The sequence below is a fragment of the Dermacentor variabilis genome, unplaced genomic scaffold (assembly GCF_050947875.1).
Source record: "Dermacentor variabilis isolate Ectoservices unplaced genomic scaffold, ASM5094787v1 scaffold_12, whole genome shotgun sequence".
Classification (NCBI taxonomy): Eukaryota; Metazoa; Arthropoda; class Arachnida; order Ixodida; family Ixodidae; genus Dermacentor; species Dermacentor variabilis.
Genome location: NW_027460280.1, coordinates 57,674,996 through 57,700,703, shown reverse-complemented (window position 1 = coordinate 57,700,703; position 25,708 = coordinate 57,674,996). Strand labels below are relative to the sequence as shown.

At 42.9% G+C, this 25,708-nt stretch overlaps 1 protein-coding gene across 5 annotated transcripts in view; it reads left to right on the top strand.

Moving 5' to 3' along the window:
• The window catches only part of CtBP (C-terminal binding protein), a 68,768-nt gene extending 57,724 nt beyond the window's left edge, over nt 1–11,044 (top strand). For all 5 annotated transcript variants that reach the window (XM_075677237.1, XM_075677236.1, XM_075677238.1 and 2 more), the window contains one exon: nt 8,892–11,044. In XM_075677237.1, the coding sequence (XP_075533352.1) occupies nt 8,892–9,229 (338 nt within the window). In that variant the 3' untranslated portion in view covers nt 9,230–11,044. The remainder of the gene's footprint in view (nt 1–8,891) is intronic.
• The last annotated feature ends 14,664 nt before the right edge of the window (nt 11,045–25,708 follow it).

The following is a 25,708-nucleotide window of genomic DNA, read 5'->3' as shown; positions in this document are numbered from 1 at the left end:
TTTCCTTGTAAATATACTTGTATATAGCTTTTCATCTGCATCTTCCTACATAACATATCTGGTGGAGGTGCTGTGCAAGAAGATGCGGGACGGGGTGGAATCGAAGAAGCCGAGTGGGTATCGGGGCGATTGGCCGAACAGATGGTGTGAAGACCCATGTTTGCAAACTCCTGGCGGACAACTGCCTGGATCAGGGAAACTGTGACTGCAGGTGCGTTGGAAGGGCTGGAGTCGAAGGCAGCCGGATAGGCGGCCTCGATCTCACGCCGGACGATCCTGGTAACATCGCCAGTGTTGTTGGGACGAGGAGCATCGGCACATGAAGGTGTCGCTTAGGTGTTGGGCAGACGGGCAAACTGCTGGTCGATGCGTTGGCTTTTAGCAAGTTCCAGGCAGCACTCTTCTATAACTGCATCCACCGTCGCCACATTGTTGAAAACGAGCAAGTTGAAGGCGTCATCGGCAATGCCTTTGAGGATGTGGGAAATCTTGTCTGACTCAGTCATGTGTACGTCAACTTTGTGGCACAGAGCCAAGACATCCTGAATGTACGTGACGTAGGGTTCTGTTGACGTCTGCACACGGCCGGAAAGCGCCTTCTGCGCTGCAAGTTGGTGATCGTAGGGGTTGCCGAACGAGTCTCGGAGCTTTTGCTTAAGCAAATCCCAACTGGTGAGCTCATCTTCGTGGGTCCGAAACCAAACTCGAGGTGTGCTACCGAGGTAAAAGACTACATTGGCGAGCATGATAGTAGGGTCCCACCGGTTATTGTGGCTGACGTGTTCGTACAGGCTGTTCCAGTCCTTGACGTCTTTCCCATCTTTGCCCGAGAATACGCCAGGATCACGGGGAGTGTGATGTAGGTCGTCGAAGTGGCAGCAGGTGTCGGAGTTGTATTGTTGCCATAGAGCAAATGGAATGAGCTTGTACTAGTCGGGTTAATATTTTTCAGCATATATGGTCAGTGTTAATTGTTCAAAAGGTATGCAAATTGTCATTCTTCTCTCTTTTTCCTTTCCCTTTCTCTAAAACTTCCCTTGTCACTTTCTGTTGCGTGAACATCATTCCACAGGCATTAGAGGTGCAATAAGCATGTGGGCACATTGGGGATGGAATAGCGACACTAAGGATGTGGAGGAACCAACAGCAAGCAAGGGTTTTCTGACAGAGCGAAAAAGGTTATTTCCACCATGAGGAATATTTACTGCAGTCAAATTCGACTGAAGTGGAGTGGAAATAGGGTGAAAAATGAAATGCATTGTACTGCAAATTCCAATTTAAGTTCTGCAAGCTTGGCAATGTTCGTGTTCGTTCACATGGCTGTAAGCACATACCAGCATGACTAGCCTTTTGTTTTAAATTCATTGTGCTGTGCAGTTAATGCTCCTTTTTTTTTTTACTTTATATGTATGCACTTATGCACTCTTTGTATATTCCAGTTTTGTTCTCTGAGCTCATTGCCTGCATTCTCTATCCGACTTAGCCTTGCATGCTTATGCACCTTTGCACACTTACCACTGACATTGTGGCTAAGCAAGAAAGAAAGAAGTTTTGGGTAATGTAATATGGGGCACCCATGTGTAATACAATATGCATCATTAAGTCAGCAGAGTACTTTTAGGTGCCACTTTCAGGTATACATCTATGGAGGTATGCACTTAACAGCTAGAAGACACTAATAATTGGTTTATGGCCAAAATTCGATTGTGCATGGATTGAATGATGGCTAATAACCTGATGAAAGGCATATTGAGGTTCTCCTTTTACCGTGGGCGTGTTCCTCCATCGTTAATTGTGCTGTAAAGTGACCGCTTACAAGTATTGCAGTGGTCATTGAAAGTGAGCTACTAAGTTCCATAGTGGCCTCACCGATGATGTGGTCTGTTTGAATACACTTCAACTGAAGAGGTGTCTGTACTGATGGGCATTTACTTCTATTGCAGTAGCAATTACATAGACACTCCAGTCATATCTCTGCTCTCGCTGTGAGGTTCCGTATGAAGTCTAAGCACGATAAAATCAACGCCGTGTGCCGTATGTTGTATGTGTGAGTGAAAGCGTGCGAAGGTGAGCCAGCAATCGCATTTCAATCTCGCACACGCAAGGGAGGAAGCGTGCTGTGTTCGCTTACAAGCAAGGCTCCGAAGGGAGGGTGGAGAGGGAGAGTGTGTTGTACTCTGGGCAGCCCTGCCCGCTGTACCTTGAAAGCCATCTGCGAAGCCATCTGTGACGAGGACAGAGTCTGCCATGCGCTGTGGGGACAGAGTCTGCCATGCGCTGTGGGGACAGAGTCTGCCATGCGCTGTGGGGACAGAGTCTGCCATGCGCTGTGGGGACAGAGTCTGCCATGCGCTGTGGGGACAGAGTCTGCCATGCGCTGTGGGGACAGAGTCTGCCATGCGCTGTGGGGACAGAGTCTGCCATGCGCTGTGGGGACAGAGTCTGCCATGCGCTGTGGGGACAGAGTCTGCCATGCGCTGTGGGGACAGAGTCTGCCATGCGCTGTGGGGACAGAGTCTGCCATGCGCTGTGGGGACAGAGTCTGCCATGCGCTGTGGGGACAGAGTCTGCCATGCGCTGTGGGGACAGAGTCTGCCATGCGCTGTTGGGACAGAGTCTGCCATGCGCTGTTGGGACAGAGTCTGCCATGCGCTGTTGGGACAGAGTCTGCCATGCGCTGTTGGGACAGAGTCTGCCATGCGCTGTTGGGACAGAGTCTGCCATGCGCTGTTGGGACAGAGTCTGCCATGCGCTGTTGGGACAGAGTCCGCCATGCGCTGTTGGGACAGAGTCTGCCATGCGCTGTTGGGACAGAGTCTGCCATGCGCTGTTGGGACAGAGTCTGCCATGCGCTGTTGGGACAGAGTCTGCCATGCGCTGTTGGGACAGAGTCTGCCATGCGCTGTTGGGACAGAGTCTGCCATGCGCTGTTGGGACAGAGTCTGCCATGCGCTGTTGGGACAGAGTCTGCCATGCGCTGTTGGGACAGAGTCCGCCATGCGCTGTTGGGACAGAGTCTGCCATGCGCTGTTGGGACAGAGTCCGCCATGCGCTGTGTTTTTGCGGCTTAGCTTGTGTTGATGCGAGATGCAGCATGAAGGTCAGTTCGCTCCCTCGCTGCTGCTGTCGCTCCACTTGCTCACTCCAGCGTTTTGACAGCGAGTTTCCATGGTCATCGAGTGAGATTTGTTCCCATGCTTGCTTTTGTGCGCGTGGCACCATGCTTGTTAATTTAGCTAGTATGCTTATGTTTACAAGTTTATATGCCTGATAACACTACTATACTTAATGATATTTCTTTTTTATGCTTGGGTTGTTTTGGTCGAGTAAATGTTCTGGAACCTTGCAGAGTTCAGTCTTGTTCAGCACAGTACATCTTTATGAATAAAACATTAACTAGGATTGAACAAAGGCCATCAAAACCCATGACGCACAGAGAACTGGTACAGGAACTTCGAGGCAGTGGTGTTGTATGTCCTTCACTTGAGTTTTTTCTGGCTTATCGAGCCTCTTCTAGAGCTAAAGTGGCTTTTTCAGCACTGTTGAAAGGTAATTTACTTGTACAACTCAAATAATTGGACATACTGAGCTGTGTAGCTGTGACGGCGCAGTCTTTTGAGTGGCTTCCTAAATATCGTCAGCGGTGCCCTGGTGCACATAAGCCAGCCGTGTACTGTAGCCAGGCTCCTCTCGCGCTTCTTTCTGGACATGCTGTACCATCTAGCGGCAGCTGCGAAGTTTGTGCATAGCTTTCCCATATGGGCAAGCACCGTAAATTAAGCACTCCCTCCCTCCAGGCATTCGTGGTGCAGTGCACTAAAGCGTTCGGTTGCTGTGCTTAAGGAACCGGTATTACATTAGTTAAATTTTGCCCAGCGCCGGAGAAATATTTGTTTTAGTGGGTTATTTCTCTCTTTTCATTGAAGAGCACTGTGAGTAAGGTTAGACCCACATTTTTAGACTACACCATTTTGGAATTGGCCCATATTTCTGGCTGGATAGTTTGATTGATAAAAAGAAAACTGGTGTGCCAATGTCAAGAATGGATCACCTAAAAAGTTCAACTTGGCCACTTCTGTTGGATTTTGCTCAGAAACCCTCAAGTTGATGGCTTGAAATTGTAAGAACACTGAAAAAGTGAAATAGTGAGAACACTGAAAAAGAAATAGTGAGAACACTGACCAAATGAGATAATTTATGGGTTAAAAAGTGTTTCGGCTTCTGTAAGGAAACCTTGTTCACAGAAAATAAACTACTCGAAAGTGGCGAGCTTAACTCTTTCCCTACCTTGGGCAGAATAGGTGTTTTTTGTAGGTTACATCATTACTTTTTTTTTTCTGAAGGAATACTGCATTCAATATTTTTTGTGTAATACATAATCAAAGCACCTTTTGTGCACAAATGTTTTATTGATGAGATGTATGTCATAAAATAGATATGAATTGGCAGAATCAAGATTGTGGGATGAAATTGAAGAAAGTTTGTAAAGACACACTTGTGTCTACTAAGAAAGAAATGTAACAAGAATTATGAGATATACGCACAAAATGTATTGCCATCTAATAGGCACTATCTACAAAAAAAAACCATTTTTCATCAAACAAGAAATGCAAGCACTACAGTGGGGCGTGCCATGTGGCAAAGCAGTTCCTCGGTTAAAACATTGCGGAATGTTGCTTCTCTTGTAGGTTCGATAAGTCTCTATCCATCCGATAAGTCACCCTCAAGCACTGTAATTTCAATATCGCTTAGTGCTACACTTGTTTTGCTGATTCACGAAGCTCATAATAAAGATGCAGCCACATGCACATTGTATTCAAGCAACTATTGATAGAAAATTGTTTATATGATCTGAAGAATTACTGATGTTATGCTGAGATCTAGGGAGTTGTGAAGCGTTTGGCTTCACAACTTCACAACAGGGCAAGTTTGGAAAGCTGCTTTAGTTCCTGCTGCCATTTTGCTGCAGGCAACTTAAAAGTGCTGAAAGGAACCTTCTTATAATTCATTCTATTTTATGCAGTGCAGTCCCAGGAGCCCGTACTTCTCAACGTTCCATATAATAGAGGACTTAAGATGGCTTTGCCAACTTTGAGGCAACACTATTGTGCCTGTTTTAAAAATTAATAGAAAGCAGCAACAGATTCGAGGCAGATGAAGCACTTTATTGGTGAGCAAATCAATACCCTGAAAAAGCAGAAACAAGAAGCAACTGTGGTTGAATTGACAGCTTCAGCAGATGCTTTAGTGGATATTGTATTTTCTTTATTGGCACCTAGTATGTTCAGCGGCCGTGCCAGGCTCCAGTAAGCCAAGTGATGCCGCTCCGCTGCCTTACCTGCCCAAAGTTTACTAGTTTCTGTAATTTGCACTGCCGTCTAAGATCTGGATCGCCAGAAACATAGCACTGCTGCCACCACATATTGAAACATTAACTGAATCTATCAGCCTTGCATTAAGACGAGGGTGACTTCAAAGCTAAGGATTCTGGTAAAAACCTTGCCCTATATTCAAATAATTCGGCATATTGTACACTGTGGCAACTGCCCTTGCTTTCACACGAAATCAGCTGCTCTGAACATTCTTGCTCATTCCCAGTATGAAGTTTAAAAGCCTTGATTTTTGCATGTCTTGGAAATGGAAACCTTTATCCAAGCTGCCACCAGACCATGATCACCTCAAGATATCTGAACTGCAATTTGTAAGGACATCTGTGACAACTTGGCTTTCACTCTTGTGCAGACCTTGTCACCATCTTCTCTGAATGTATGATTCTAACAGAATGTAAAAAAAATTTACCTGGTTAATGAAAAACTAACGAAAAAAGCTATTTTTTAGGAATTGCTGAAATTTAGCATAGACACTCAACAGCATATGTACTTTCAGGGATGAAGTATTGCGCCAACGTGCACCAAAACATTAATTTCTGAGGAAGTTGCCAAATTTAGTAAAATCTGCATGTTCTGTGGCAACTGTAAGGCATAGTCATGGATTGGAAAGCATTCAGCCCTGGAAACCCAAATCTAAGAAATCTGTTTCAGCGTTGGCATCTTTGGAGCACAGGTGTGTTTGCTGCTGAATGGTAACTTGGGTGCAGGAGAATAACCGCTTTGTGGTATGCAGTGCATTACGAATGTTGTATAGGAACTGGTGCTCGTCTTATGGGGGCAGTCAGGAAGAAAAGCCGCACTCTCAGCTGAATAAGTTGTGCAGTCTGATCAATGGCTCATCAGTTTTATTATACATTTTAACACTTGCTTGTGCGTCCCATTGATAAAGCTGCATCGAATAATGGTGAATACTGATGCGTAGCATTCCAAATCTATTTCGTGCGTGCACTACGCCTGGTTACTGGGATAATTTAGTGGCACATTGCAGCACCCTGACAAATGACCAGCTTGCTGTCATGGAAATCGAACACAAATTATCACTAACATTTGGGTTCCCGTTACTACTGCATGACCACAACACACAAAATTGGACTTCTTCCACCAGAGAATGCAAGCTACGGATGTAAATTATGGTTTTGGCCAATTGGCAACCGTAAAAGTTCGGCGAAAGTCCAAATGACTGAAATTGTGTTTGCAGTAACTATGTTCGCAAAAAAAAAAAAAAAAAAATTGCGCATATCGAGTTCAAAATTTTTAATACACCATCGTTTGGTTTCCAAACTATCGGTCGTCATTTTACATTGGCATTGTGGGACCTGTGGCAAAGCCAGAAATAAGACCAAAACTTGAGCAAAATAGTGGTCAGCGATGCAGTCTCTTTCATGTTTTCAAATATATCAGTTACTTGCAAGCGATCTGAAATACTGGCAAACATGCATGACCAGGGAAGTAACATAACACTTATTCTACGGAATGCTGCTATCCCAACTTAATGTTGCCAGAAATTAAAAATTGAAGAGGGCACTGCAAATGGCATGCACTGTATGTTCATGGGTGTTGTTTATGGTGGTCACTGAGTATTTCTTGTTCATTGTGCATGCATACTTCTAAAGAGCTAACTTCATAAACTAATGTTCAGATGCTGACAATAAAGTTTTTTTTAAGCGAAAGTGTCTCAAATTTAAGTAATACATTAGCTATGAACATGACAACGCTTCGGCATGCCAAAGGTTGTCATGGAAACCTCGTCAAACTAGGGCACTAAGTGAGAAGCCGCACTTTCTTCTTCACGTGTCAGCAGCTTTCAGCTCATATTTTTGGTCCTTGCATAACATGAAGTAGTGCAAGACCATAACCCTGATTTGCATGTACATACTATGTACAATGTACTAGAGGACAATGTTTGCATCTGAGACCACTGAAATAACTGGCGTGTCAAGCGTTGTCGTTCTGTTTTTTTTTTTTTTTTAAATTTTGCGCACCCCTCTGGGAAAAAGGAACATACAAGACCTATAGATTGAAATGCATGTTTACTAGAGCAAAGAAACTGACTGACAAAACAACAAATATGCATTTCAATAGAAATGAACTAGCTCAGCTTCTTACCTATAGGTTGCTTTATATGATAGGTTGCCTTATATGCTCTTATTGATCATTTCTCGATGCCTGATCAACATGCAGCGAGCACTGTTCACATAAAGCCCTTGTTTATTTTTTTTCTTGGCCGCATTTAGTTGGCTGCATTCAAGGTATAACATAATAGGTTTCAGAAACACTTAGGGTTACCTTTGTAGCTTCATGCTACAGTCTGTTGGATGACTCTTTGCTTGTCGTGAACTTTGCTCCACTTTGCGGGCTACCGCAGAACTGATTTTCCATAACTTAATAGTGTCTTGCAAAAACAAATAAAGATCTGCCTGTATTTCACTCATCTTGAGCTTTGCAAAGCTGCTCCAAAATGCATATCTACTGCTGCAAATTTCATGCCCCAAAGTGCCTAATTTGTTATTCTCACAGCTGCTCCAAAACTCCCTTGGCCACTTCCATCTGTGTAGTTGCATTAGTGCACGGTGCAAATATGTTGAGTGTGTATTGGCTTACAGGGACTCATAGCCTCCCAGAGCATGTCATGAAATTATACCGTGGTTTTTTTAGTGATAGAATCGAACATGCTGTTGATGGTTTAAATAAGAATTATAATCTTAAATTGGGGTGCGGAAAGTGTTCAAAAATGTTGTGATACTCTAGGCACTAGCATTGCAGACTCAAAATACTGCATGCAAGTTCAGCGCTAAATGCACCATATATAGTGTTCAAAATCTTATTCCTTATATTCTATGAGTGCCTGGACTTCTTTCTATGCATATTACATTCTGAGAAAAATTCACGCTTACAACATGGCCTTTGTGCGCAAAAGTGGAACAGCAGAATCGTGGAATCCCTTGTTGCATGTTACGCTAGCTCACATGCTCTTGTCACGCATGTGAGCTAAAATTCTTTCTCCCGTTCACTCAGGTTTTAGCGAGACTGTGCACTTCGAAGGGCAAAAGTGCTTGCATGGCTTCGGCAACGTAGTGAGCTGCACATTGAATGTTAGATTCACTTTTGAAAACGTCGCTTGGTTAAAAACAGCTTAGCTTGATTTGTATTTGACCATAGTAGTTGGACAAGAAACTACGAAAGCTCATATTTGTTACTCCTTAAATTCAACAATTCCGGAAGCATGAACATTGGCTTGATAAACAAGATTAATTTCTTATGGCTAGGGCTGCACATGTCGTCTTGGTCTTATAAGTTATTTTATAAGCCCATATGAGTGCACTTTGTGAACACGTCTGTGAGGCATGAAGTGTGTTTGTGCCAGTGTTAGAAAAGCTTAGCTGCTTGTTCATGGCCGTTCAGTGTGCATTTTGGGCACTGCATTATTGTGATAAAGACCATTTAGTGATAAAGACCACATGGTGTAGTATGGCCATGCAGACCTTTGTTGCCTGCGTGCAGGACCCCTCAAGGAGGCACCCAATCTGATCTGCACTCCACATGCGGCCTGGTACAGTGACGCCAGCTGTACTGAGTTACGTGAGATGGCCGCCTCCGAGATTCGTCGAGCGATAGTGGGGCGTATCCCGGACTCTCTGCGCAACTGCGTCAACAAGGAGTACTTCACGGGCTATGGGGATGGCATCAATGGCGGTGCCTACAACTACAACCCAATGGGTGTGCCACACTCGACGACAGCCCTGGAGCCCCTGGCACCCGGCGTTCCCCACTCGACTTCGCACCTGCAGGACTCGGCCAACCACCTGGCCCCCAAGCCTGAGAGCTCGGAGGTGCACTGACATATCATTCCAGGGGCCCCTCCTCCTCCTTCATTCCTCCTGTCTCGCCGTCTCCTGTGTTGTGTGCTTCCGTTTGACTCCCCCTCTCTCTAGCTAGGCTCTTTTAGTTGGCTGCTTTAGGCTTCCCCCTTCTGCTCGTTCATGTGTGCATTAACATTTGATGGGTGGCAGTCCCAAATAAAACTTCGCACCTTTTAACGTCCTGCTGTGTCTCGGTTCCTTCTGTGCCGCCATAGCAGGCGCCGCTCGGCGTCCTCTCCCCGCTGGGTAGCTGCTTGCGCCTCTTCAGGGTAGCCTTCCTCTTGGGCTGGTTCTTGTGCAGGTCTCATGGTGCCTGGGGAAGCTTCCCCATTGGTGCAGAGGGAGGAGAATCAATAGTATACTGTAGGACCACACGTGGCGTTTTGCTTGGCTCTTGCTCTCCCCCCTCTCTACACCCCTTTCTCTTTTTTTTTAATTTTATTTTTGTGCTGCATTTCATTCTCTTAGTTGCTGTAGTCATCCAAGTGGATAAGTGCTCTGTCCCAGGAATGTGTGTGACATCTTCCTGGCTCGCCCTGTGGTTTGGGGTTGGCACGGTCCATAGTTGCTTTTTGTGTTAATTCCAATTGGGTTTGTCAAATTGCCAAAACTTCTGTGCATTTCATTATACAAGTTTGCTTGTGTGAGTGTAGCTGCATTAAATTAAAGGTGCATCCTCATTACCCGTTCCACTAGTGGGTTAATCAAAATTGCACTTTTATTGGCTGCTCTCATCAACAGTTGTGTGGTTAGTGTTTTTTTTTTTCCCTCTCTGTCTCTCTCGTTTTTTTTTTTACTCATAGTACCGAGGTTGCCTGGGCATTTACTGAATGTCCTGCACCGTCAGAGGTGGCACTGGAAAACAAAACCTTGCTAGTTGGAAAAGTGCAATTGTGTTATGTTAAAAAAAGGAAATATGTGCATGTCATTCCTGCCAGACACAGGACAAGGCTGGAAAACCTCATGCTCATTACTTGGGCCATATGCAAGCAGCTTGTGCTAAGGCGTTTCTTGCACTTTGAGATATTGTTTAAGGGAGGGCAATCTGCTTTTAACAAGTGCCTGCTCCAAGGTGGTGGTGGACAAGCTTTCTGTCACCTTGAAGCTGAAGTTGCTTTCAGATGGGTGATACCCAGTGATAGTTTCATCACCTCATGGCATTCCCTCAGAGCTGTTTCAAATACTTATGTAAGGGTAAGCATGCCAGCATGCCCACGTGTTGGCTCTCGGTAGTCGTTGCTCCCTTGTCGAGGGTAGCGTAGCTTTGTGTACAGTGGAATTATGCCATTTCCTCAATAAAATGAGTATTGTTAATGCATTCTGAAATTGGGTCACTCTTCATGTGGTTTTTTTCAGCCTTGGCCTGTCTGTGTGGCATAGAAAATCCTGGCTTTATCGAATTTGCTTTTGAATGCGGAATTGTGAAATTTGCATGGTAACACACCACTGATGTACATACAATACTCCTCACAAAAAAAAAGCATAGTTCTTGTGTCTGGGCAAAATTGGGGTTTGCCTTGATTAGAACACTGAATGAATGGAAGTGCATTTTACCCCAAGACCTTGAACATTATATACATTATTTTGTGGTGCTGCTTGTCTTTTTTTGTGTGTGCGCGCGTGCATGTGTTGTAATCAACAGTTGCAAATATATCACCTCAAGAAAGAAAAAGCCTTGTTTGCTTTCCACTATCCTCATGTTGCCTCCCTTCAGGCAGTGAACAATTTTTTTTATTTTTCTTTGGATTTGATGACCACCTGGCTCCAAGTGAAATAAACGGTTGGAAAGCAACAGCTTGTGACCTCTCCCAGCTCCATTGCATCCCACTGCATGCAGAAGTAAAAGATCTTTGAATGGAACAGCCTCAACTGGAGCACTGGATCCCTTGTATGTACTCTTACATAAAATTTTCATGCCATTCTAAAATAAAGTGGTTGCAAAACATACAAATTTGAGCTGAAAAAAAAACTTGGTTAAAAGTCTCTCTGAAAATTTCGTTGGACTGTAAGCTTCAAGTTTTCATGCAGACACCTGCACTGACAACGTAAGCTTGCTATAGAAACTGCTCAAGGCGTTACTGCAACACCTTTCGAAGCTGTCATGAACACAAGCCTTGTATTCTTGCTTGTGGTATCTTGTAATTTATGTAAGTGTCCACTTAGTGGCCATGTCGATTTTTGCCTGTCTGAAGTATCGATTGGCTGGGCTGGGGAACCAGCAAGAAAAAAGGCTCTCTCAACCAGTTTCCTTCACTGGTTCAGCTCCCACCAATTGGTGGCAGCTGAAATACATGGTCCACTAGGTGGACGCTTGCAGAATACCTCCCTTGGACTGATGTTGCCAAGGGTGAGAATGTTGACAGTTTGGTGAAGCATCATTCTCAATGCGACTCCTCACTCTGCATTGCTGCGTCTTCCAGCATGCTTGAATTGTTAAAGATGAACATGACAATTTGCTTTAACTGGCCTGAATATTGCGAGCTGCTGAAAAAAATGACTGCATGACAGCACTTGATTACCCAGCACAGAATTTGAAGCGTGAGAGCAGTGATTTTAGATCCAGGAGTCAAAGGAAAGAAGACTGAATGAGTAAATTAACTTTTGACACCACTGTACCTAGTGGTTGTGGGGTTGTCCTCTGCAACATAACGCAATTTGTAGCTAATGAGAGTTATTCTAGGGTTGTAGCCTAAAAGCAATGTTAGTACTGTAAAGATGACTCTGATAAGGCAAATTTTTTACGTGAGAAACACTGAACATTATTGATGGTTTACGTTGCAAATTAAGGTTCCACCAAGCTTTCACAGGCATCAATGGAATGTGCTACTCTGTTCAGCTGTACTGGTAGTCTTGGATAAGGCAACTCTTGCTTGCTAAGCGTGATGTACGATTCTGTGGACGTACCTTTTCCAGTGTCGGTGATGCTCGATCAAGCGGGGCTAACAGTAAATAATGAGGTGTTCAAGGTGCCTCTGCAGGCTTAAAACAGGACATTCCACAAGAGGCTCAAGAAGCATTGCCATTTACACATGATGCCGGTGACAATGTCCTGGATACTTGGTGCTTTTGTGTTTGCAGCAGCATGAGGTTATTGAAGGATTTTAGAGGAAGCTAGGTCAAAAGCCAACTTTTGCAACATGGCAAAGCACGGCCAAACAACCAATAATTTCATTAGGGCGCATAAAATTGCTACATACTGTGCAAATTCTGTCTACATCTGTGTTTAGTGTTTGATCTTTCATTCTTTTGTGTCATGAATGTTTCGGTGCTCCCGAAATAGATTTGAGTTTTGTGAATAACACCTGTTACTATGAATAGACCTTCATGGTTCCTTCGCGTTTATAACAGGAGCCTGCTCTATTTGTTTTACTAAATACTTGCATGTTCACAAAGAGCAGTGCTAGTGGTGATGTAGTGTAGTGGTGTTCAACTAAAATATAGTGCAATGTTCTATTGCATACAATGCTTCTCACTGGGAGAAATTGCAGTGCCAAGAGAATAAAAGATGCATATTGTTCTAATGTGCAGACAGTCTTGCTGACATTTTGGTAGGGGTTTTGAAGTAGTTTGTTGCTTGTTAAACTTTTCAGGTTAAAAGTACATCCATTAGGAGATGATTGGCAATTTTAATGCAATTAGCGATCTATGTGCAAGGATACTGCGTTCACGCCATATTATTAAAGATTTGGGCAGCTGTACGTATTCAACCTGTGGACATCAGTTTAGCAGATGAAATGGATAAAGAAGCCAAGGACAGCTGGGGGGAATGAACCCTTTATTAAAATGCAGAATGAACTGCAAATTAGGGTTAAATATGCATTTATGTCCATCTTCTTGGATAATAAAGAAATGGAACAGCAAGAAGACGAAAATTTACATCTTAGTATAGTACATAATGAAGTCAATTTTTGAGAAAGTACTAACTGATATAGTGTCTTCATGAAATGCATGCAGATTTCCTCTTTTCACCAGAGCAGCAAGTTACTGCTCAAAAGCATTGTTTCCAAGGTCCAAAATTTTTCTGTTCCAAAAGCATATATTTCTGCTCCGAAATGCCAATCTTCCTGCTCCAAAAGATGCTCCAAAAAACGTGCTGCTTTCATCATTGCAAATATTTGTAAAAATCAGACTTGCAGCTGAGTTGCAATGCACAAAATGGATACAGCATTGTGATATTCATTTGTTTACATGCAAGCAAAAAAAAGTATTCACCAGACCCTGCTCCTGATTATTATGGTTTTAAATTCTGTATGAGACTAGCTATGGCTAGTTTTGGAAATCATAAGCTAATCCTTGCGTCTATTGCTTGAGTGATCAACGGATGTCACAGAGGCATACTGCTTCTGCATGTGTTCAAAGTGAACCAATGTGGTAAGGGCATCGTAAAAGGTGAACACGTAAACTACACTTCAGAGTGTGTTTGCTGCCAGCGAGATGTACAAGATAAAGAATGGCCAAGGAAGTGAAGGAAAGCTCACAAACCATGAAAAGATAAAGTAAGCTGGCAGCATATTATGCAGCTTATTTTAATGAAAGCAAGCCTGATGCCACAAAAATGCAATGGGCAGTGATCACAAGATCAATACACCCATGCTGTACACACCTAGTGCAGACTTGAGGCTTGTCCATGTTTGTTAACACAAATCAAGTGAGCCTTTGTTATGTTTGTGAAAGGTAAGCACTTCGATGAGACTATCCAGGTTTGAAGAAACTTAGCTAAAGGGCTTGTATTCCTCTGCAACAGGCCTATAAAATCGCAGTCACAATTGAAGCTCAATAATGTGTAGCTAGCACAAAAATGAGTCCCTCCTCCTCCTCATCACCATCAGCCTATTTTATCTCCACTGCAGGACGAAGGCCTCTCCCTGTGATCTCCAGTTGCCCCTGTCCTGCGCCAACCGATTCGAACTAGCGCATGCAAATTAATTTCATCACCCCACTTAGTGTTCTGCCGTTCTCGACTGAGCTTCCCTTCTTTTGGCACCCATTCTGTAACCCTGTTTCATGAGATCTATCATCACAACCATGTTTTTAGGACCCATTTTAGGACCGATTAAACCACCTAATTTTGTTTCATCTCGACTTGATCACCACCACAAAGTTCATGTCCCTCACCAAAACATTGTAACATACTTGCACTCTTTCCTGCCCTGACTGGAACTATCTTCCAGCCTCATTAGTTAGCGTTCCCAACTGTGACCATTTTCGTGAAACTCTTGCCAGTGCAATTTAACGCATTCCATCATTTTTTCCTGTGAACGTTCTCTATGTCGGTAGGAAACTGGAATAAATGGTCCACTGCTTATCTAACCTATGCATTACGTAGCCTGCCCAGCTCCATTTCTTTCTCTTAATGTCAATTAGAATATCGGCTATCCATGTTTGCTCTCTGATCCACACCGTTCTCTTCCTGTCTCTTAATGTTATACCTAACATTCTTTGTTCCATCGCTCTTTGCGCAGTCCTTAACTTGTTTTTGAGGCTCTTTGTAAGTTTCCAAGTTCCTGCTGCATATGTCAGCACCAGTAGAATGTATTGATTGTATACCTTCTTTTTTAATGATAATGGTAAGCTTCCAGTCAGAATCTGACTGTGTCTGTCCAATGCAGTCCAACCCATTTGAGTCCTCCAATGGTCTAAAAAATTGCCCAAGAGGCGAGTCTGCACTTTAGAGGACAGTTCAGACAGCTGCAGGATTTACGAATACCAGAGTTCACAGCTTGTCCACAATATTGTAATATTCGTGGCTAAGCTGTGATCTGATAAAATAAATTAACATTTGTCGAGCAGTGAAACAGACTGGGCATAGCTACCAAGTTCAGGTGTGTTTACTTTAGAGGTTCGGCGTTCGGCCGCTGTAATTTACGCAGTGGCGGGCTTTCTGCGCGAGATAGCAAGATCGTTGCTCCTTATAAAAACCGTTACAGCCAACACCTCAATGTTCGTGTTCTCTTTCCTTCTGCAACATTGAGTGAGGAGCCACGCCTGCTAAAGCTGAGAATTTGAGATGAAGGCTGGAGGCACTTATTATAGCACACTGTAAATTTTGTCAAATAGCAGAGAAGTCTCGAATGTACATTCCAAGAGGGTTTTGTCATTTAGAAGGTAAAACATTTTATCACAATTGCTGAATGGAATAATGCATAGAACATAGCTCTGACTCAAGTGTATGTAAAAAGCTGATTCAGAAAAACGTGTATAAATACAGATGTCACTGTGTGCAGTACACAACAGCTGATAAGAGTATAAAAATAGAGCCATGACTGGGAATCAAATTGAGTAGCACTTGTGAACGAAATGTAAATAAATTATTAATTTTGTGTCATGTTTTAGCACCACAAATATTTGTTAACCAAGATATCATATTGACCAACAGCTTACAAGACTTCATCAAAAATTTAAGTGACAATTGGGACGTGCTAATTGCAATGCTCAGAGTGATCCTGGGAAAACTACACCAATGCCTGATAAAATAGGGTACTTGCATTTTAAGTAAAGGAGCATTGACAGAACAAAGCTGCTGTGGTTTGGCTGAAGAAAGCATCAATAATTGTGGTGCCACAATATAGCTGAGGTTGCCACAGTATAAGAAGCCAGCCATGATAATAGCGAGCTACGTGGAGCATAACTGTCCGTTATTTTGCCCCCTACTTCATAAGAAAACAAGCCATGCACACAGATTAACAGATGTCATGATGAGCTGATGAAGAATGTGAATCCAGGTTATTTTGTTCACTGACTGCTTAGCACTTCCACTGCAGTTGATGCAGTTTTCAATCACTTGTAAGCCCGGGAGGTTATTCTGTAAGAATCCACCTAGTGGACTGTTCATTTCGACTGCCGCTGATTTGATGGGGCTGCTCGTCTCCTTGCTCGCACAGCTCCATGCAATGAGCATATCAGCAGTAGCCGAAATGGACAGTCCACTATGTGGGCTCTTACAGAATACCACTCGGGAATGACTAGTGCAGTGGCACACCTAACCCTCGTGTCACTCTTTTGGTATTGAAAGAGCCATGCTTCTGTGAATATATGCAAACACTTTGTTTTCATGCTGAAACTTTCTTGCCTGGATCTCTGGACAACTTTGTGAAAATCCACAATGGCACTATAGCATTAGCACTGGCACACAATTGAATTTTAGAGGAATATTTAAGCAAATAATGACTATCTAAAGTTCACTCCTATTCGTGTCAGGCTTTCTCCACCACTGACACAGCTAATTAAATATTGCGTGCTGCATGTTCCTTATATTTCCCTCTTTTCTGTACACATATTGCTAGTGCCCACAAACTTTTTTCGATGTTTATTTTGTGGCCAAATATCTTAGGCAGGGGGAGGGGGGGGGGTATTCTGTAAGTTCTCTTAGTGGACTGTTCATCTCGGCTGCTGCTAATTGGCTGGAGCAGTACAAATGAGAAGGAGGCAGGCTGGGGATACCTCTTTCATTTTTGCTTGTCCCCTAGCCCAACCAAGCAGCACTTCAGCAGCAGCTGGACAGTCTGCCAGGTCACTTACAGAATACATACCCACCTACAGCCTGCCCCCAGCCGAGTTTTTTTGCCAATTTCTCTTTTGTACTTTCTTGTAAGGGTGTGGCAACAATGCATGCAAGCAATACAATAGTTTTAGTTAATCTCTGGGAAGGATATTCGTCATGTTGAACCTAATTGTTTGCAAGTACTCTACATACTAGAATAAAGCAAGGAACTCGTTCATGGACAACAGATCAACAATAAATATATAAAAAAGCAAGCTACATTATATATATATATATATATATATATATATATATATATATATATATATATATATATCAGCGTAATGATGGGCTCGTCACTTGGAGTACATACCAGGAATGTTTGCAGCAGGCTCTGTGATGCATGATTTACTTTTTATCAGGCGCATCCGTAATATTTTCCATGTGTACGTGAAGAATTATATCTTTCAACAGGGGGTTTATTCAGTTTGTCTTGATCCTACAATTAAGCTGCAGAAAAGAGTACTCCAGATTATCATTCTCTAGGTATACAAAGCAGACAGCACCCCTTATCAATAAATTAAACATTTTTACATTTTTTAATTGCCAGAAACTAAAAATGGTCTGTACTATTCATTATATAATATTCGACAATAACACCCTTTCAAGTACCATTTTCATGGCACCACTTAATCCCAAAGAGACAGAATTGAAGAGATGTTTTTATGTCCCAACTGCTAATAACCTTTACAGTAGGCTCACAGTAGCCTGCATCAGGACAAAAATATGGAACAAGGTAATGAACAAAATAATGTAATTTCAATGTTTATGATGTGCCTCTGCTTCTTGTTTATTAGCTTTCCTTCGGCACACAAGCTTGAGTGTATGGTTTTTTTTAAGCATGAAATGCTTTTAGCTGCTGTTATCGGCGACCTTGAAATGACCTTGAGCTAAAAGCCAGAGCCGTTATCCAGCCACTCGAACGAGAACATCCGGGAACCATTCAAAACTTAAGAAACTGCGGTCTCTGGCCCGCAACCCTTTGTAAACGACTGCATTACACATGCTAGTTACTGCCCAAACAAGCTACAAAAAATATTGCTTCCGAGTACTTCCTAATGTTTGTTCACAGTATCACTCAAGCTCTAACTCCTGTGCTGACGTTTCATTTCTGATTTACAATAGCAACCTTCAAAAGGCAGATACAGGGCACCATACACTTCACTGTGATCTTTTCGCGCTGAGACAGGGTTGCCTGTGCTCTTTTGAAGGTCAGTGGTCCGTGAATTCCGTGATGCAGGTTTTGTGGCACCTCCTTCAGACAATTTTCTTTGCTCTAGCTGGGCAGTGCACTCGGTCTCCCTGGCGTCTTTCGTTGCCTGTCGTGCCGACTTCAGCCGGTTTTCTTCTAGCTGGGCAGCGTCCAGTGGACCAGTGCGCAATATGGCATGGTGTGGTGTGGTGTGCCATTGCGAACATGCACTACAGCCATTTTAAGATTGTGGCTAGTATCATCTCCAACCAGTCTGCTTTGCCAGTTGCCATTTCACGCTTGCATCTACTCTCGATTATGGGAGAGCCATCAATTTTTTTTATATTGATTTATGTTATAGGAAGCTGAACTTTCAATTCACACTGTTTCAACTGGTATTGCAATAATATTTTGTAGTGATTGCTTGGGCCCAAAACTGGTTGTGCTGGGCCAGAGCAACTATAGCTACAAAACATACTACTGTACACTCCTGCTAAGATAAACTTGGAAGGGACCATAAAAAATTTCCTCTTAATAAAGTTCATCCACAAAACTAAAAATAGAGTATTCCTGATGCACCCAGGTATTCATGGCACAAAATATAAATGAAACATCAATAAAGCTAAAAGCCAGATTTAATAAAGCCATCTATTGTATTTGCATAATGCAAAGTATTGCTTTATGCATTCTTGCATATTGAGTTATCATTGCTTGCTGGCACTCTATGGGGACCTGTACGCTGTCATTAGTGCTGACATTTTGCCTAGTTTGCTCAAAATTCTTTATTGCTTTGATGATGAAAAATTGCACCAAGGTATTCAGGGTGCTATCAGCTACATCATATGTCGACTCCGCTGGTTCTTGTGGCTGCAGGGCAATGTCTTACCGTTATTATCAGCCCTGCACATTTTCATCTCATCATTTGGCACCCCCACAAAAACACCATTAGCTTCTCATGCAGCTAGCAGAGTCACCTCCTGAAAGTCTACCAACATGGGCCTCCTGCTACCCCCGCTGAGCCCAATGACAGGCATCATAGGCAGCAGTGGAAATTTGGCTTAACCACATTTGCATTATCCAGGTGAAAAAAATTCTGGCAGAAACCATCTCTGCATCACTGTCAGCATTGATGCAATTAACAGTGAAGCAATGTGATGACACGTCATATTGCCATCGCCGAAATGCGCCATGTATACGGCGTGTGCTGTCTGGACATGCTGTGCCATCTAGCAGCAGCACAACGAAGTCTGCTCATGACGTGTGTCTAAATATATATGATGTGGGTTTGATTCCGCCCAGCACTAAAAAGATTTCAAAGGATCACTTTTGTCATTAAGGAGCAGAACATACCCAGTGACCCAAGTTGGCGTCAAATATGTTGATTGACGAGCGGCACGTACCCAGTCGAACATAACCAGTGACCGAAGTTGTGCAAGGAAGTTAATTGAAGAACAACCCATACCCAGTGACTGAAGCTGGTGTCAACAAAGTCCATTGAAGAGTGGTGCACATAGGCAGTGACACCAAGTTGGTTTGTCGGTTAGATTCAAACCCAGTTCCCTCCACACCGCAGCCCATTGCTCTTCATTAGGCCATGGCCATGGACAACCTGGTGACCCAAGTTTCTGTGAAAGAGGTGACCAAAGTTGCCTGAAAATAGGTTAGCAAAGGAGAAACATACAGACGTACTGCAAACTTGGTGAATTTCACAAAGAATGACTATCATATTAATACTTCGCCGAGAATCTTATCTGGTCTCAACGGACATTAACTGGGACAAACTGATCCCAGTTACAGGCCAACTGGTCTCAGTTAGAAACAAACTGGGAAGAAACTGGTTCCAGTTACAGGCCAACCAGAATCTGACTGGAACCGTGACCAGTTGTATTGGTTGTCATCATCATCATCAGCCTGGCTACACCCACTGCAGGGCAAAAGCCTCTCTTATACTTCTCCAACTACCCCGGTGATGTGCTAATTGTGGCCATGTTGTCCCTGCAAACTTCTTAATCTCATCTGTCCACCTAACTTTCTGCCGCCCCTGCTACGCTTCCCTTCTCTTGGAATCCAGTCCGTAACCCTTAATGACCATCGGTTATCATCCCTCCTCATTACATGTCCTGCCCACTCCCATTTCTTTTTCTCGATTTCAACTAAGATGTCATTAACTCGTGTTTGTTCCCTCACCCAATCTGCTCTCTTCTTATCCCCCTTAACGTTACACCCATCATTCTTCTTTCCATAGCTCGTTGCATCGTCCTCAATTTAAGTAGAACCCTCCTCGTAAGCCTCCAGGTTTCTGCCCCGTAGGTGAGTACTGATAAGACACAGCTGTTATTTATACACTTTACTCTTGAGGGATAATGGCAACCTGCTGTTTATGATCTGCGAATGCCTGCCAAACGCACCCCAGCCCATTCTTATTCTTGTGATTATTTCAATCTCATGATCTGGATTCGCGGTCACTACCTGCCCTAAGTAGATGTATTCCCTTACCACTTCCAGTGCCTCGCTACCTATTGTAGACTACCGTTCTCTTCCAAAACTGTTAAACATTACTTTAGTTTTCTGCAGATTAATTTTTAGACCCGCTCTTCTCTTCTTTAGTCTCACCATTCAGACTCCTCCACGTCCACTCTTGGTTATCCCGCTTGCGGAAGAAGGTATTCATTATTCACAAATTATTCCGTACTGCAAACTCTACCAATAACTCTCGCCTGCTGTTCAGTATGATTGCACATCATGCTGAACAAGCTGCAAACACCAGCAACTCGAAGTGCTCTACAAATACTGGATGCACTAAATACAGTGCTTGCTAGCATCTAAGCATCATGGTTCGACCAATAGTCCGCTTCCACCCTGAAATTAAAAGTGCGTCGATCTTTCAGTGGAATGCCAGGGGTCTAAGGACCCGTATAGCAGACTTTCGCCAATTCATTTTTACAAATCGTTTTCCCATGCTGGTCATTTGTGAACCAAATACATCAACTCCACTCAGACTGTCCGGTTACGACGTCTCGTCCACATGCGGTGCGAGCACGAAAGTAATCACCTACATCTGCACGTACTTTACATGTCTCTAACGTGGTACAGCCTCATGACAACAACGAATGTCTCCTGCCTGAATGTCCAAAAGAAAGATTTACACTAATTTGAGCCGACCTATCCCCAGCGGGTCACTTTGACAGCGAACGACTCAAGAAAATATTACCAATGAACAATGGCCCCTGGGTTATCACAGGTGACTTGAACGCGCATCACCAGCTATGGGGAAGCACTAAAATTGACTCCAGAGGCAGGAGTCTTGCCTCCTTTGCTGCTGACCATGACTTGTGCTGTGTGAATGACGGCAGCCCTACATTTCTGCGAGGCACGACCTATAGTTGCTGCTTGGACTTAACTTTGGTGTCACGGCGCTTCGCCTCGAGTGTCCAATGGTTTACGGACATTGAAACACATGGAAGCGACCATATTCCAACACACATAAAGATTAGAGAAGTTGAGCAACGCTCCTTTACTGTCTTGTGTACAGTTTATTGGACAAAGTTTATGGAGGATATGGATGACGCATGTCGGGAAGGCCTTTCACACACTATCGAAGATGCAATCGCAGAGGCATTGAAAACATCCATCTGGTCGCTTACAAGGTCAGCAAGGTGAACAGACTTGGACATGGAACTGGGGAGGCTGCGTGCGGCACACCGACAGGCGGAGAGGAGGTATCGGCACACGAAGTGCGCCTTGGGTTTGAGGGCTTCACGATGCATACAAAAGAAAGTCCACCATCGTATGGATAAATTGGAAGACAAGCGATGGAAAACTTTCTGTCGGTCGCTTGATACAAGCAAATCGCTCTTGCACATTGGGAGAATGGTTAGGGGTCTAGCAGACCCCTAATTTGTCAAGCAGAGAAATGACACAGGGCATGCAGATGCAAAGCTGCATTAAAACACTGTATTGTCCAGGCGACACTACGGAAGCGGGCGCATATCAAATCAACACTTTTGTGTTGCCACAGTAGCTTTGTAGCTATGGCATTGCTCGAGGTCACGGGTTCGATCCCTACCGCGGTAGTGGCATTTCGACGGGTGCAAAATACAATAATGCTCGTGTACTTAGGTTTAGGTTCACGTTAAAGAACCCCAAAGGGTCAAAATTACTCTGCGGTCCGCCATTACGGCGTGCCTTATAATCTAAGTGTGGTGTTCGCACATAGAGCCCCATAATTCAGTTAAAGTTTAACACTTTTGTCACAATGCAATGTGTCATAAGGCAATGACAATGTTAACCTTGTCGGAGGTTATGAACAATGACACACAACAGCGCCTCAAGCAAACACGTCTCATGTGTGTGTTCCGTGTACTATGCAGACAAACAGCAGTGGTGCATACAAGTTAATGTTTAACATAAACTTGCCACTCATATTGCACTAAATGCTGAAAAATTTAATCATTCACCGTCAACATTACCGCTAATTGTCAATCAAAGCAAACAGCACAGAAAACTTCGCTTATGGAGATTCTCACAGTGCGTGGGATCTACTTGATTTTGTTGTTCTTAGTTTTTTTATTGCATAGAGCCAAGCTGAACTGCTGTAAATTTACACAGGATATTCAGCTACAATTACACAAACTCTTTTTTTTTTCAAGGATGTTCTGGAAGCTTTGTGAAAAAAGAAATTGCAAACAACAAAATGTGTTTCACTTCACCCTTTCTATTAGGACGAGTGGGACATCATGCTGGAGGAATGGGACACATTACATATGGCCTTAATTGCGTATTTTCAGCCTTATATGTGGGCAGGTCAACACTGAACGCAAACAAGACCTTTAGTCTTTTGGTTCCACCTATCCCACTGGCACCTTCGGAACTATGTCCTTGCGTTGCACTGAACATAACTGGATGGGCAGGAAAGAAGGACGTCTACGTTTCTCATCTTCCATTCATCATCTCTGCAGCTGTATCTATGCAATCAATGCTCTTGACCTTTCCCTTAAAAATTATGGCTGATCTTTTCCTGAATAATCCTACAAACATAATCTTACAAAAAGTAATGTTTTTAGCCTTCACTGGGGCCCTTTCTTGAAAGTCAAGCAAACTAACTTGTTAGTCAGTGCTAGCTGTCTTCTGAATGCCTAGATTCTTTTGCCATGCCTTCTTTTGCAGCAATTCCTGGGCCAATTTGTTTATCCTATAATATACATTCTTAACTAAACAACGTAGCAAAGTTAAAAAGACGTGGGCAGCTGTTACTGCCCACTAAAGGCTGCTAGCTACTATTTGCAGTCCGAAAGGCAATCTTCAGTTCACTAGCACTTCTACACGATAAAGCGCTGAATTATTATTGCATAAACTATATGTACTGTGGCGCTATTTGTTACTGGTTTGCTCAACTGTGTAGCTCAAATGGTGTTAAAAACATTTTAACTGTCCCTTCACCTCAAATTCGTATTGTACTTTCTTTTTTTGCTTGTTACCGTATAAGTGGACTAAGGACTAAACACACACCAAGCTGCATAAAAAAATTAGCCATCTCAATTTCTATTCACTTTTATTATGTGAAAAAATCTGCCACGGAGGTAGTTGATCATACTGTCATTTAAAGTGCTGAAATTTTTAACACTATAAAAATATATTCCAAATTTGTAGACAGTGCTGTCATGAACGTGCAAGCCAAATATTATGCTGTGTGCAGCAGGGAACCAATAACTTTGCATAATAGATCACTGGATCACTTTCTTTTGATCAGGTGCACTTAATATAGCACCTGCAGCTTTCTCGATCTTCATATTTTTCTGCTTTAGGGAACATCAGTGATACATGTGTGATGTTACATGAAGCATGTTACATGAAGTGATGTTACATCAGTGATGTGTGATGTTACATGAAGCATCACAGCCCATAGATACCAACCATTGGGTACACGCATGCACTGCACCTTTCCAGATTTCTATGAAATGGGGAAGTGGCCGTAATGAATGCATCCGATCTATCGTGTCACTTCTTTGAGGTGCCTTTGTCAGATGCCAGCCTCGGAGGGCCATAAGCACACCTTGGAAAGAAGAAAAGAAAGAGAGAAGAGATGGGCACCCTTAGTGTCACCACAGCTAGAGGAACTGATGAGTTGAGGGGGATTTCAGTTTCAGATTTCAAAGGTTTCACTCATTCATATTAGGTCCTCTTCAGAAATTTCTTCAGGAATATATATATCTTTAAAGGTGTTGTACTCATTCCAGAGTATTGCTCAGATTTTTAACAAATGTGTTTCGGGACCTCTTTAAACAATGATCATAATTATGTTTACCGGGAAAGCCTGCTTATGAATTTCTAAACTTCTCAGCAAGCAAAAACAGAATGGGTCCAGCATGTAGTTGTGAAAATGGCAGCTGGCAAAAGTCCCAGCACAGCATTTTACTTCCCATCACTTCTGCATAAGTGGGTCCTTCTCACAGAGGCGGGTGTATTCAATCTGCAAATACTTGATTATCTCAAAACTAGAATTCAAAATAATTACCCTAATGCAAGCAAAGTAATATGTTGCCTCCTACGCAGCTGCTGAAAGGGACTAAAAAATCGAGAAACTCTCAAAATACAGGTCTGCTGTGTAGTGATCCAACAGTGCACAACAAAGTTTACGCTTCTCATTCAGAAGGGTAACGTAGGTATGAGTTACAAGGACTGACTGAGCACAAGCTACCACCTTGCGACTATTAAATACCTCTACGATACTCCACACAGTTCACCATGAAGTAGCAATATGAGCAAACTTCCGCTATTACGTAAGTGGCAGCGCTGCACAAAGTTCACATCATGTGCAGTAGACTTTTCCTAATACAAATTCGAAAGGACCAAAAATATATGTTTGTCTGATCAGGAGTTTGTCTAACAGAAGTTGTCAGAAAAAAAAATTTAACTATTTTAGGTACACCCTAGTATTAAAATGAAAAGGCACATGTAATACAAATGCATTTACTGTACTTGCATAAATTAAAGCATTGTGTAGCATTGTTATTTGGGACTTAGTGCCAACAATTTGCAAATCTGTGCGATGTCTTGAAAATGACAGCACCTATAACTTGCTCAAAAATCCTTCAGTGCTGCCATGTTGAAAAACTGACGATAGGGAAATGACGGCATCATAATGAATTGCTTGAAACTAGCTTTGCCAAATTGGGGTTCTCGCATGTGCACCTAAGTGTTCAAGTAGACAGCTGCTTTTGCATCCTGCCCCGTTCATAATGTAGCCACCATTTCCAGCAGCAGTAGAATGTAATGTCTTTCATTCAATTCTATTCCTTTTTTTATAGGGTGTGCGAATATTCAAAACTTTCAAATAACAAATTGAATATTGTCCTCTTTAATTTGGTCTTTGAATTCGTAAACTTTTATGTTTTTCTAATACATTTCAAAATACTACAGGTTCTCAACTGTGCTCGATACAAACATGAAACTGAAGCATAAATGTAACTTTCATCCTAGCCATAGTGAACATAATATAATTGAGCATGCTGCGTTACTTGGGGCTCAACACTTTTTGTCTAAACCATAATAGTCGCCACTAAAATTTTTTCAGGATGGCATTCGGCAGTGGATATTGTTTGGCACTACTAATGAAGAGCATCTGTGTGCTCTTTGGATTAAATCTGTGTATGTTTAGCTGCAAAGTTATCTGATTTGATCGTAGCGTCTGCCGCGACTGTTGCAACTAGAGAAAAAAATATATTTT